Consider the following 13,217-nt stretch of genomic DNA (forward strand, 5'->3'; position numbering starts at 1 on the left):
TGGTGGAAAAAATTCTTCACGTCAGTAACCAATAATTCCGGCATGATTATCTGCTCTCCCATTTTCCGTCTGATTTGGTAGGGATAATGATTTCTTGTGATAAATTATTTAGAATTCATTACCATTCACTTTCTTAGATGTCTTTTTTTAAAGTCGGGAAGTATTGCTTTGGAAACTATCCATAAACATTTGTTTGTCAGTCAGTACACGCTAGTAGTGTTTGCTGCTAGCCCTCTTAATCCAAAGTTAATGCCAGTGTCCAATGTGATTACGGCACCACATACGCTCCTGTCTTTGTAATAGCTTTCACCACCGCTATCTCATATTCTCGCATTATACCAACATCCCAACATCAAGGCTTTCACTTCACAAACTCTAAATATTCTCAACTTTTTGGCAAACAAAAAAGGGATAAAAAGTAGTATTTCTCCAACTGTATAGCTAAAATCAGATTATGTTCTTTTTTTTTTTTTTATCACATTCCAGTTCAAAAAAGAAAAGAATGGAATGGCACAGGATAAATAAAAGATCACTTTGTACTTCATCCCCAAAAATCCTAAAATGTTTTGCCACCAACCGTAATCCAGCAGCTCTAACATAAGTGTGTAGGACACACTCACCTTGTCCTTGGCTCTCATTGGCCCGTTTGGTCCTTCTGTGATGGCTGACAGGTGTCTGTGAATCCACAGCTTCTCGGCCTGTGGCTGTTTAAGCAACTCCACCTCACAAGGAGCATCACCTCCCATCATCTCCTGTGTAGGGAAAAACACACGTACACACACACACACACACACAAAGACAGGGTTACACACACATGCGAATGGTCCTCTGGGACAATGCTGAGACGGTGAGGCTGCACCTCCATTTCACACTTCTCCCACCCTTCTGTCTCACTCACTCTTCCTCTATCTCTTTCTCACACACACACACGCATGCATAGAAACACACACACACACACACACACACACACACACACACACACACACACACGCACGCACGCATGCACGCACGCACACAGACATACACACACACACACACACACACACACACACACACACATACACACACACACACACACACACGATTCTGCGTGCACAAAATTATTCTTTAAACTAAGGCTTTTGCCACTGGGCAGACAGAATACGCCCACCCTCTTTTTGAACCTTTCCCTCTATCCCTCTTTCTCACTTCCTCTTCCATGCACACACACACAGACTCACAAAAACGTGCTTCCCAAAATTCTCTCTCTCTCTCTCTCTCTCTCTCTCTCTCTCTCTCTCTCTCTCTCTCTCTCTCTGACTCACTTTCAGTTTCACATGAACACACATACACACATGTTTCCATGATAGTGCAACTGTTCGATATTCACTTGCCACCCACCAACATCAAAAACTCAAACAAGAGCAAAACATTCTGGCACAAGCTCTCTGCTACAAGCAGACTGACAGATCAAGAGCAAAAATACGACGCTCAGCATCCAACAACACCAGTCCTCAGACAAACCATGACTTAGCCAGTAAACACAGCGCCATCACCACTTCCCAGTCTTAATGAGCGACACATCAACGGTCTAATCATGCTTAATCATATCCCCATCAAATCCCCAGGAGCCCCAGCGCACCGGGATACGTACCACGGCCATGGCATCAGCATGTTTACCCACAATCCTCTCTGGCTACGGCCAGCACAGAGTGACTGACCGACTGATGATGTCACGGCCCCCAGCAGGCTAGTAGCCACATGAGGGGATTATTAATATCTGTTCTCCACGACGTTACATAAGAAGAGTGTAGGATTATATCATTAGTGTACGGAAAAGGACTGCAGTAGCCACCACTGATGTTGGGGAGGGAAGGAAAAATCTATTACAGTGGAATAAGGACACACACACACACACACACACTTACACATGCACATGCGTGCAAAACCCACCCACACTACAACCATGCACACACCCACAGACAAGTAGGAATACAGAGGAGAGATGAAGCAAACACGCGCTGACACACGCACGCACGCGCACACACACACATACACACACACACACACACGCACACACACACACACACGTACACACACACAGTATTCAGCAGGCATAAGTAACGAAATAAAGCAAAGTCATGATGAGACAAACGCACGCAAACACACACAAGTTCCCCAGCCAGCCATTCTAATGCAGCATCTCCCATAGTAATGCACATCACATTAATCCATGTGATGAAAATGACAGTGTGCCAGGCTGTATCAGCTGAGTGAACAGCTGCATTTAGAGTGTGTAAATAATGAGGATTTCACTTATTGGTGCTGTGGAGGATTACACGCGGCAAAGCTGCTGCCCGGTCTCATTCCCACCAACAACGAATACCCTCTGTTCAATCAAGAGAGATCTTGGAGCGCTCACCATCTCAGCTGTCGGAGTATTAAACTGAAAATTTGCTGATGCCAACTGGGAGTCAAAGTCAAACATTATTATTCCCAATTAAAATGAGCTGTTGGAGGATGCCGTATACGTTAACATGTGTGAATACATAACGCATGATGAGATAACAGCAATTAATGTTATTCTGCCATGAAATTACAGCCTGAAAACAAATCCAATTCATCTCTGTCTAGCAAAGACACTGTGTTCAAGACTCTCACTGAGTATTTAGGCGCGCTCTCTCTCTCTCTCTCTCTCTCTCTCTCTCTCTCTCTCTCTCTCTCTCTCTGTCTCTCGCTTTCTCTCAGAGTAATGCCAACACAAAAAATACAGTAGGTGGCAGTAAAGGTACGTTGCGGTTCCAATATAGGGCACTAGTTGCGGTACACGTTTTTATCCAAAGGTCCAAACTTAACGTGTTGCATTCTGAAATGTGGTGATAGAGCATCATGTTGTGTCGGCCTAACCTACGAAACATACGTTTGACCGAGTTCAAGAAGTTCAAGAAGACCGTAGGTTGTAAAAGTATAGCCTATAGTCCAAAATACCGAGTAGGGGCCTAGGCTATAGGCTATGCGAAATTAAAATAGGCGCACAGCCCTACTTATACGAACCGTCACACATCGTCGTCATTAATCATGTACATTCATTACGGAGATTCGCCTACCAGAGGTAACTTCCATTGTCCATTCCATCATCCTTCAACAAGTTAGGCAAACCTCTTTTTGCCAGTTATAGGCTAATTATCCTTAGGGTGTTGGCTTATTAGTTGACTGAGGTGCAGCCACCCGGCATGCTGGTTCAGTTGTTTTTCAAACTGGACTTTATATGTAGCCTACTCTGTCATTCAAAGCATCCTTTCTTAATGGCGGGAAGCTCGGCAGCACGTGCGTGTGTGGCTCAAATCTGTCGTCTCTTCCATCTTCCCTCTTGAATTAGTCAACAAGTAGCATAGTCTAGCCACTTGGACTTTCTGCATGCTCGCTCTCTGCAATGACTGTCTGCAGTGACTATGGAGAGCGGTGCCGATGATGTTAACATGTCCATCTTAATATGGGTAGCTCAGTCCTATTGTTCCAAACCTTTGTAAACATAGAATGTAAAAGCTATAAACAAAATACCCCAATACAAATTGCATTCAATTGAAAATTAGAATATTTCATGTTAACTAGCTGTCTGACAATTGTGAATCACAATCATGAATAGCCTAGGCCTATAGCCTATAGGCCTAAACACATTATCTAATATTAGTTTACATTTGCATTTACAAATCAAGGCAAATTGATAGAAAACTGTGACCAGTCCATTTCTGCAAACTTCAAATGAAACTACGCATATAGGCTATTCCCATTTTAAAGAATAATCTGTCTTTCAAATGATTTTACAGGCACAAAACTAAATAATGAACATCCTTTCCTGGAATTTCTTCTAGGCTACTTGGAAAACATGATGTGTGGTGCACCTACACACAGGATTTTCTTAGTAGGCTGCAGTAGCACATACAGACAAACAAACTGCATTCCAACAACAGTAAAATATTAATCAGTCATGGAACTAGAGTTAAACAGATAACAAACATACCCTGCTCAAGTTTGTCCCAAATTACGCATAGCACAGCACAGCACAGCACAGCAATCCAGTAATATCAGTATTGCACAACTCACACTTACGCTTTGTGTTTCTTTCTCCAGCTCCCAGTAGCAGTTTGAGATTTCAGGTGCACAGCGCGGCGAGGCAACGAGAGAAATCCTCCTCCGCAGCCTCTGAGAGGAGAGCCGCTCTGCGAAGTTGCTGCAGACAAAATTGGATCCTACCTTCACCTTTGATTTCAACCGAAGGCAAACCGATACCACCCATTCTCAGAGGAACCCATTCTCAGGAGAGGGTGTACTGCCCTGTGTTCGTCCCTCACAAGACAACTCTGGTGTGCCGTGTAATTTTCATGTGTTTGTTTGTTGGTTGTTTTTTGCTATGTTAGAACATTTGCATTATATAAGCCAACCACTCCTCCTGGCCATGCGATGCAGTAAATGTCATCCAGGGTTGCTGCTGCGTGCTCCTTCGGTCGTGGGCTGAGTCAGAGACGAAGGAGCCGTATACACTCCTGTGGAGAGGAGCCTGATATTAGTCCGTCATGACAGGGTTAACATGATCATAAGGAGGGAACAGAACAATGTCTGTGTGAGTGTGAGTGTGTGTGTGTGTGTGTGTGTGTGTGTGTGTGTGTGTGTGTGTTTGTGTGTGTAGGAGGGCATCTGCCTTGCTGTATACATGAATTCTCTGAGCTTTGCCTGTCTGTCTGTCTGTGTTTGTCCTGTATCATCTGCAAGGTTTCTTTGTCTGTGTGTGCACGTATATCTGCTTGAGTGTGTGTTTGTGTGTGAATTTGTCTTGTGCATTGTTTTTTTTTTTTTTACTCCCCTCTCCTCTGCCCGAAAGGCCGCACCTGACTTGACACTGTCACAGTCGATGCGTTGCTCTCGGTGATGGTGATGTCATCAAACTGCCTGCTCCACATCTGTGTGCCTGTCAGCAAGAACAGTGACACACTCATGCTGTTGTTTTCCCCCAGAAACACACACACGTGGGCACACTCACACACATATACACAAACACACACTCTCTCACACACACATGTGCGCGCACACACACACACACACACATATATACACACAGACACACACACACACACACACGCACACACGCGCACACACACACACACACAAGAAAACCCCACCAAAGCTTCGGATGCTCTCTGATGTGAAACCAGGCTTAGTGCCATAATTGGTGGGATGAAAGGTGATGATAATTGTAGGGTTGTCTTCAAAGGATGTTAGATTATAAAATACACAGACTTCTGTTTCTTTACTCTCACTTTTCATCTAGACAAAAGTCACAAAACATGAACCCTTTGTCAAGGCTAAAGCCAGCCATGTAACAGCGATTGCATTTCTAAGAAAAATTCTCATGTGGACTCTATTTCATAATGAAGATTTAAACTTATCCAGTGTAAAATTACTGTACTTATTTGTGAACATTCATATATCCCTGCCAGTACATTAATAATATTCTCTGAAATGCAAACACATTTTTATATGGTATAACTGAGGATCTACTGTACTATCTACGGTCTCACTGTATTCTTTGAAATAGTTTTTATAAACAGTGATTTTAAGCACGATTCCCCAAGGGATTGTGTATCATCAATCCCATTAACTATGAATTTACTGGACTTTAAATAGCCTCAAAGTAAAGGATTACAAGAACCATAGATCTCTAGCATAATCTCAATGATGAAAAGTAGAAAACCCCCCCAAAAAATAAAGAAAAGGACAAACAAACAAACAAAACTGCTTCCCTTGAGGCACGCTTGATTTTTTTTATGCTATTCTCCAATTAGCACTGGTTGATTTCACAAAGTCAAATGCTGCGTGCTCAATGCTTGTTAGCCCATGCATAAATGTCAGCAACCCATTCTGCCTGTTTGTTTCAAGACATTCCTGTTGCACCCTAATGAAGGATCTAGGATCAGGCTCCTACTCCTCTTCTCTGCCTTCTGTGGAAAACACAACAGACTTGATTGCTGAAAACAGAGGTAAAAAATAAAAGTGGATGATCTACATTGCTACCGAGGAAATACACTGCTATGTGGAGACGCAGCAAGCAGGCAGAGAGACATCTTCATAGGCATGCCTGTGCTGTCTTTGCAATACAATGTATACAAAATACCATGCTAACCTCACACCACTTTGTGCGCTGTGTTACTGGAAGTTAGTCGAGGGTGTTCAAAAAATGCAGCTGAAAAGCCTAATGCTTTTCTTAATGCAGCCTGACCTATTAACTGCATTAACTGCAAGTGGTCAGCTGTAGAGACAAGAAACAGAGTTAGCAAATTCCCTTTGGAGTTCAGATACAGCACACATCAACAGAATTTCTGCCCTTTTGCGCAGAGACAGCAAACAGAGAGGACACAGCTGGTCTGTTGTGGATGGCTGGAGGGCCTTGAACTAATGTGATTTTAGTCCTTACAGCTTCCAATGAGCCCTTGGTGGTTTGTGATACGATAAAACAGTCAGAGGAACTTATGCTTATGAAAAGAAAATGTAGGCCATAGCAACAGCCGAACTGAGAGAGCTGAGGTCCTGTGGTGACGTCCCTTGCTGAGAACGTGTGTATGTACGTGTGTGTTCTGCATGTAACATGTGAGCCAGTCTCTAATGAAGCTGATGAAAGTGGACCCCTGTTTATGTGTGAGTGTGTGTGTGTGTTCTGTATGTAATATGTGCACAGGAGCCAGTCTCTAATGAAGCTGATGAAAGTGGACTCCTGGCCAATCACATTCCTCTCAGTATCCCACTCAGAGGCCCTCATCAATGGAGCTAAATGAGACCTACTTAGAGCACATCTGTCACACACACACACACACACACACACACAAGATTAAATGCAGCCTTTGCATTAGTTTAACATGACAATTTTGATTAAAATTGTCTAGCCCTAATTTAAACATTTAATGTTTCACAATATTTCTTAGTTTTACTACTGTGATTTTAATCCTTACAGCTTCCAGTGAGCGCTTTGTTATTTGTGATACGATAACAGTCAGAAGAACTTATGAAATGAAAATGTAGGCCATAGCAACAACTGACCCGAGAAAGCTGAAGTCCCGTGGTGAAGTCCTGTGGTGATGTCCCTTGCCGAGAAAGTGTGTGTGTGTGTGTGTGTGTGTGTGTGTCTGTCAATGTTTGTGTTTTGTGTCTGTCAATGTTTGTGTATTTGGAGAGGGGACAGATGTACTTGCTGAGGTGGGCATGCCTATGGACTTACCTTGAATAACCAACAAAGTAGCACCAGGGGTGTTAGTGCACATGAAATATTTGGACCATTGGTGTGAACACAAATTAGATCAAGACATGGGTGACAGTCTCTTTATTAATCAACTGTCCTAGTTAATTAAGGCTAATGCCATCAGAAAATGTCATTATAATTGAAAAACACTAAAAGAAAAACAAAAAAGTGCTCTATCATCCAACATCATCTTGTGTAGTGAAACACCAACATAAGGCACACCACTCTAGAAGTAACATCATAATGACTCATATCCCCCCCGCGGAATCATATATCAGACGTTTTATGTTTGTAATGGGGTGGAAGGATTAATTATTAAAAGCATTTAATCTTACTGGCACCTCCTTGCATACAATTATTATTATCCATTTGTAGTTCCCTGCCAGACAGTCCAGTTGGGGGTCCTCAAAACAGCCTGATTGGGGTGGCTTCAACAATGGAACTCTGTGAGTATGGCATACAAGATTTGAATGATGGGGCTTTACAATTGAGGTAAATACAATGCATTGTGCTATCACATACTGTAAATATGATATGACATTATGGATGTCACAGCCATGTTAGTGTGTTTGCAGAGAACAAAATCCCTTCAAGTCAGTCAGTAAATTACAGTAACGTTTAATCATGCGATTGACCATTTGTTCTGAGCAATGTTACCCTGTCGAGACATCTTTCACCCACTTAACTTCTAAAGTATTGCGATAGGGTAAATGGACATAACCAATTTCACTGTGGAGAGTCTACATCACATATTTGTCACATTCAGAAGGAATATAATTAAAATTGATACTTCAGGTCCTTGTCTGCACGCAACTAGCAAGACGCACTTGTCTGTGGACAGCAGCCCATATCACAGATCCGTTACAGTACATTCATTAGGAGTGAATTTAGATTTGTTCCAGTCCACATAATCTACATAATTCAATTGGATTCACAAGGCACGTATAGCAAAGAGCAACAGACAACGATTCAATTACACAACATACAGCCGTATTCTATGAAGCTCAGTTAAGAGTATATAACAAGATGGAAAACAGTGTTCACTTTCTACTATGCAGTGGATTCTATGGTATAGTGTGTGTGTGTGTGTGTGTGTGTGTGTGTGTGTGTGTGTGTGTGTGTGTGTGTGTGTGTGTGTGTGTGTGTGTGTGTGTGAGAGCGTGTGTGTGAGCGTGTGTGTGTGTGTGTGTGTGTGTGTGTGTGTGTGTGTGTGTGTGTGTGTGTGTGTGTGTGTGTGTATGTGTATGTGTGTGTGTGTGTGTGTGTGTGTGTGTGTGTGTGTGTGTGTGTGTGTGAGAGCGTGTGTGTGAGCGTGTGTGTGTGTGTGTGTGTGTGTGTATGTGTGTGTGTGTGTGTGTGTGTGTGTGTGTGTGTGTGTGTGTGTGTGTGTGTGTGTGTGAGTGGGAGGGAGAACTGTGTGCATTGTGCATTCAAAGCAGCTTGAGAGGATCACTGAGTCATGTCTAGATAATATTTGCAGAAGAGACAGCCATTCTTATGTTTGTGCTCATGATATCATGTGTGTGTGTGTGTGTGTGTGTGTGTGTGTGTGTGTGCACATTTTCTTGTCAGAGCCAGAAAATCACTAAGGTACAGACATGGCGCCCTGTATCTCAGCCTCATTCAGTCACTCAGTTTACATCTAAAAAAGAAAACCTTGTTCACTTGAGAATGGACTACCAGTCTCTCCAGGTGGCTCTGTGAAGACAGTTGTGTTCCTTCATCTTCACATGAAATACTTCATGATCCAAATGATGCTCCAATTATGATGGCCAGGAGAAGGACACAAGCTGCCGCTATACAAATGACCAAATAGAGTTTTTTCTACAGGGGAGAAGGAAAAGATTGAGATATTAAGATATTAAGATATGCAAAGACAATTAATTGTACACGCACCCACAGACACAGTTACCGATAAGTTCTTGCTCCCTCACTGTACAGCTCTTAGTCTATGCTCTAATGAGAACACTTTGGAAGTAACCTGTTCTTTTTAAAGAACAAAAAAAAGAACAGTAGTTAAAGGTAAACTATGCAGGATTGGCGATTGCAACGCCGGTTTCGCTTTCGCTTTTCGTTTTCTCTCGCTTTATGCTTGCATATTTCTCTGCAGAGCTTCCCCAGAGCTTCCCCCGAGCTTTAGAGTGTATATTTTACAAAAGTCCTCAATCGGTCAGTCTGCCTTTTCATGAGCATGATCCGAGACTTCACATGAGACTTCCTGGTCCATGGGTGCGTGCCCGAGGATTCCTGAAGTTGCAAGCGTGGTTCTACGGCTATAAACCACTAAGGCGGCCGAAAAAAACATTGTTAGACCGGTATTGACTCATTTAATCATATAACAGTATGAAACAAATTGATTAACTGAAAAATGTTGCATAGTATACCTTTAAGAACAATAATTATTATTTTCTTTTGATACCCTATTAGACATTATATCAGCATTCATTTTCATAAGACAGTCATCGGGTTTTTCATTAACCTTACTTCTAGTCTTGAATAAGTAACTAAATACTTCAAAGCAATGACCAGCTAGCTCAATTAAAGTCTTGTTAGCACTTCCAGTTTAGTGAGTTTGACAGCGAGGAGTATGAGAGCGGGCAAGCAGACAGAGGCAGGTTGTTATGAAGCGGGGTAGGGGGTGATGCTGTTACCTCCAGCAGCACGCAGGTGATGCAGGCTACACAGGGTTGACCACTGCGGGAGTGGACACGGCTGGGTTTTTAGTGGGCCGGTTAGACAGGCCCACGGACAGGCCGACAATCAGAGCAACAACTGCAAGCAACACCAGCAGAGCCAGGGCCAGAATCATGTACTTCTGCCAAGGGGATAAGCACAGGGGGTGTGATGGGTGGGTGGGGGGGTGAGGGGGTTAAAGCATGTTAATGCGGTGGCGTGGACTTGTGTGGTGACGAGCAGTGCATTATGGGAAGAGGACCTTACCCGCCGAGCTTTTTTCTGGTAGCGCACGGCCTTCTTGCACTCCTCCTTAGCACTAGCAACATACTCTACGGCGTTGGTGACATTGTTCTCAATGTTGTTGATCATCTCCCCCTATCATGCACAGGAGAGAGGACAGAGACAGTGGACAGATCAAACATTAACAGAGATGTTTAATTCATGGGTTCATTCACCTGAGGAAGGTCTATGACGGAAACGTTGTGAATACGAATAAATGTTTGCATGCGTAATGGACAGTGTGCGGGATTCTCTTTTTTAAGTATATCTGGATAACCTATTCCAACGCACCTGTCCCCACAAAAGAGGTGTGCAAAAGCGTTCGTAAACTAATTCATGACATTCACAAAATATAACACAGTGTGTATGAATGAAAGATCCAACTCAACTGTTTCTCGGGTACAAGCTGTGTTAAGAAAATGCTGCCCAGCAGCAGGATGATCTGTGAACCATAAGGAGGCAACTGGCCTCCAGGGTTACTAGAAATACTTAGCCACATATAGGGTAGGGGCACTCTATTGTCTGCAGCACTATCTGTGTGTGTGTGTGTGTGTGTGTGTGTGTGTGTGTGTGTGTGTGTGTGTGTGTTTCTCAAAAAGAGATAAACAAGAGAGAGAGAGAGAGAGAGAGAGAGAGAGAGAGAGAGAATGCATCACTCACACTTTCAAAACGGCATGTAAGGTTTCTTATGATCAATGGTAGTTCAAACTTGTCCATTTCTATTTATTTCCATTTACTAAGTTTATCCATCCGTCATTATGTGTTTAAACCACTCCCTTGGTGACCTTGAGTGCCAAGAAAGGCGCCTTTAAATAAAATGTATTATTATTATTATTATGACCGCCACTAGCATAGCGGTCATATACATGTATAGTGATTGTCAAAGTATTTTTTTTTCTTCTCTTTTCCCGTCACTTCCTGAATTTTTCGCCAACTATTCCCGGGACATCGTAACACGGCGGTACATGAAACTTGGTGGGCATGTAGCCCCAGTAGACTTTCCTAAATAACAACCTGAGCCGTGGCACTGAGGATGACAAAATGTTTATGGTATGTTGGTCTCAACAGCCAGCAACAACTTTTCTTATAACCAGTCATTTGTGATTTGCATGATAAAAAAATAAAATGCAATATAATATCTTCAGATGAGATGTTATGAACTGCACCAAATTTCATGTGTATTATTACCCATACCCTCTGGGAGTATGCTAAGTTTTGTGGAATTTCATCCATGGGGGGGTATACAGTAAAATAAATGTATTTATGTGTACATTTAGTGACAACACCCATTGGCCTGCAGATGGTGATAATAAGCGAAGGGTTGCTCCATGCTACTTTCACACACAGACACACACACACACACACATACACACACACACACACACCATTATCCCCACCACACACACTCAGAGCGAAAACTCACAGACAGAGAAACACTCATACACAAAAGCGAGTGCAGTAGAGGATGGAGTAGACAATGGAAACAAAAGCGTGATTTATATAATGTCCAGGATTGAGCGGCGGTCATATTGTGTACCACTTTGCGGAACATCTAGTTATTATTATTATTATTATTATTATTATTATTATTATTATTATTATTATTATTATTATCATTAAATCTAGCCTGGTGTAGCCTTCAATTTGGGCTGGCTTCCAGACTATTGTAAAGCCCTACCAGTGAGCTAGAGGACAGCGCACGGGTTAAACAGACAGACAAACGCTGCCTAAGGGGCCGCTGAGACATAAGCAGTGGTAGCAGTTGGAATGTCTGTCTTCGGGGTGTTCCATCAATGCAAGTTTACTGCTGTGGTGATGTGAGTGTTGCGTTGTATAACTCGACATGTGCAGAACAAGCATGAAATACTGTAGGCCTACTGAAACTGGGTCGAAACAGGCATACTGTATGATGATCGAAATCACAGTAAACTCTTTTCATCGCCAGTCATCACAATCAGAGTTAAGGAGTTCTGCCTCCCTGCTAGCATCAAGCACATCACATCGTGCATTCATTACCAGTGTAATAATCAGAATAAGCCACATACCACATTCAGGTCTATGTGCCCAAGGGGACCCAAGTTCAATTCAGGTCTATGTGCCCACAGGAACCCCAGCTCAATTCAGGTCTATGTGCCCACAGGAACCCCAGCTCAATTCAGGTCTATGTGCCCACAGGAACCCCAGCTCAATTCAGGTCTATGTGCCCTCAATTCTCAATTGAGCCCCCAGCTCAATTCTAACCCCCCGATCCGACTCCCATCTCTCAGTCCCACTCATTTACTGTCAGTGTCCCCTGTTCCATTACCATTAAAGGAAGAAAGTCTATATAAACTAAATATCCTCTTAGTCTCATTTTCATCCTCTTCCCTCATTTTCTTTCCCTCACTTTCCTTCCTTAATTCAGCTGGTTCTGTACCAGCAGTCAACACACTCATGAACATGTAGTGCTCATCACCACCAGCGCCACCATCATCATCATCATCATCATCATCATTATCATCATCATCATGGCCACCACCACCATCATCATCATCATCGTCGTCATGGCCACCATCATCATCATGACCACCATCACCATCATCATGGTCATCACCATTATCATCATCACCATGGTCATCTTGGTCACCATCACCACCATCATCATCACCATGGCCACCACCACCATCATCTTCTCCATCACCATTATCATCAGCAGCATTAGCATCTTCACCAAGACCACCTCCTCTTCCTCCTCCTCACCTGGGTCTCCACCAGCATGGCCATGTCCATGAACATGTCGTGCAGCTCTTTGATGCTGGACTCCAGCCGGATGATGTCCTGGTGCCGCGACTCGATCTCGTTCAGAGCCTGTCGCGTGATCTGGGAGTCTAAGATGATCTGATGTTTGAGTAAAGAGAAAAGGATTAATAAAAGAATGAGTTAGTATGTCATACAGACACACCTACAAATTAGTAAGCTTAGCAAACAATATCACATCACAGACTAAATTAAATTG

At 43.0% G+C, this 13,217-nt stretch overlaps 1 protein-coding gene across 1 annotated transcript in view; it reads right to left on the bottom strand.

Moving 5' to 3' along the window:
• Positions 1-7,332: 7,332 nt before the first annotated feature.
• The window catches only part of stx2b (syntaxin 2b), a 17,416-nt gene continuing 11,531 nt past the window's right edge, over positions 7,333-13,217 (bottom strand). Inside the window, exons 8-10 of the mRNA XM_062543196.1 lie at positions 12,962-13,099; positions 10,208-10,318; positions 7,333-9,091 (exon numbers count right to left, since the gene is read on the bottom strand). Of these exons, the coding sequence (XP_062399180.1) occupies positions 9,008-9,091; positions 10,208-10,318; positions 12,962-13,099 (333 nt within the window). The 3' untranslated portion in view covers positions 7,333-9,007. The remainder of the gene's footprint in view (positions 9,092-10,207; positions 10,319-12,961; positions 13,100-13,217) is intronic.

Source organism: Sardina pilchardus, chromosome 8 (assembly GCF_963854185.1).
Source record: "Sardina pilchardus chromosome 8, fSarPil1.1, whole genome shotgun sequence".
NCBI classification, from domain to species: Eukaryota; Metazoa; Chordata; class Actinopteri; order Clupeiformes; family Clupeidae; genus Sardina; species Sardina pilchardus.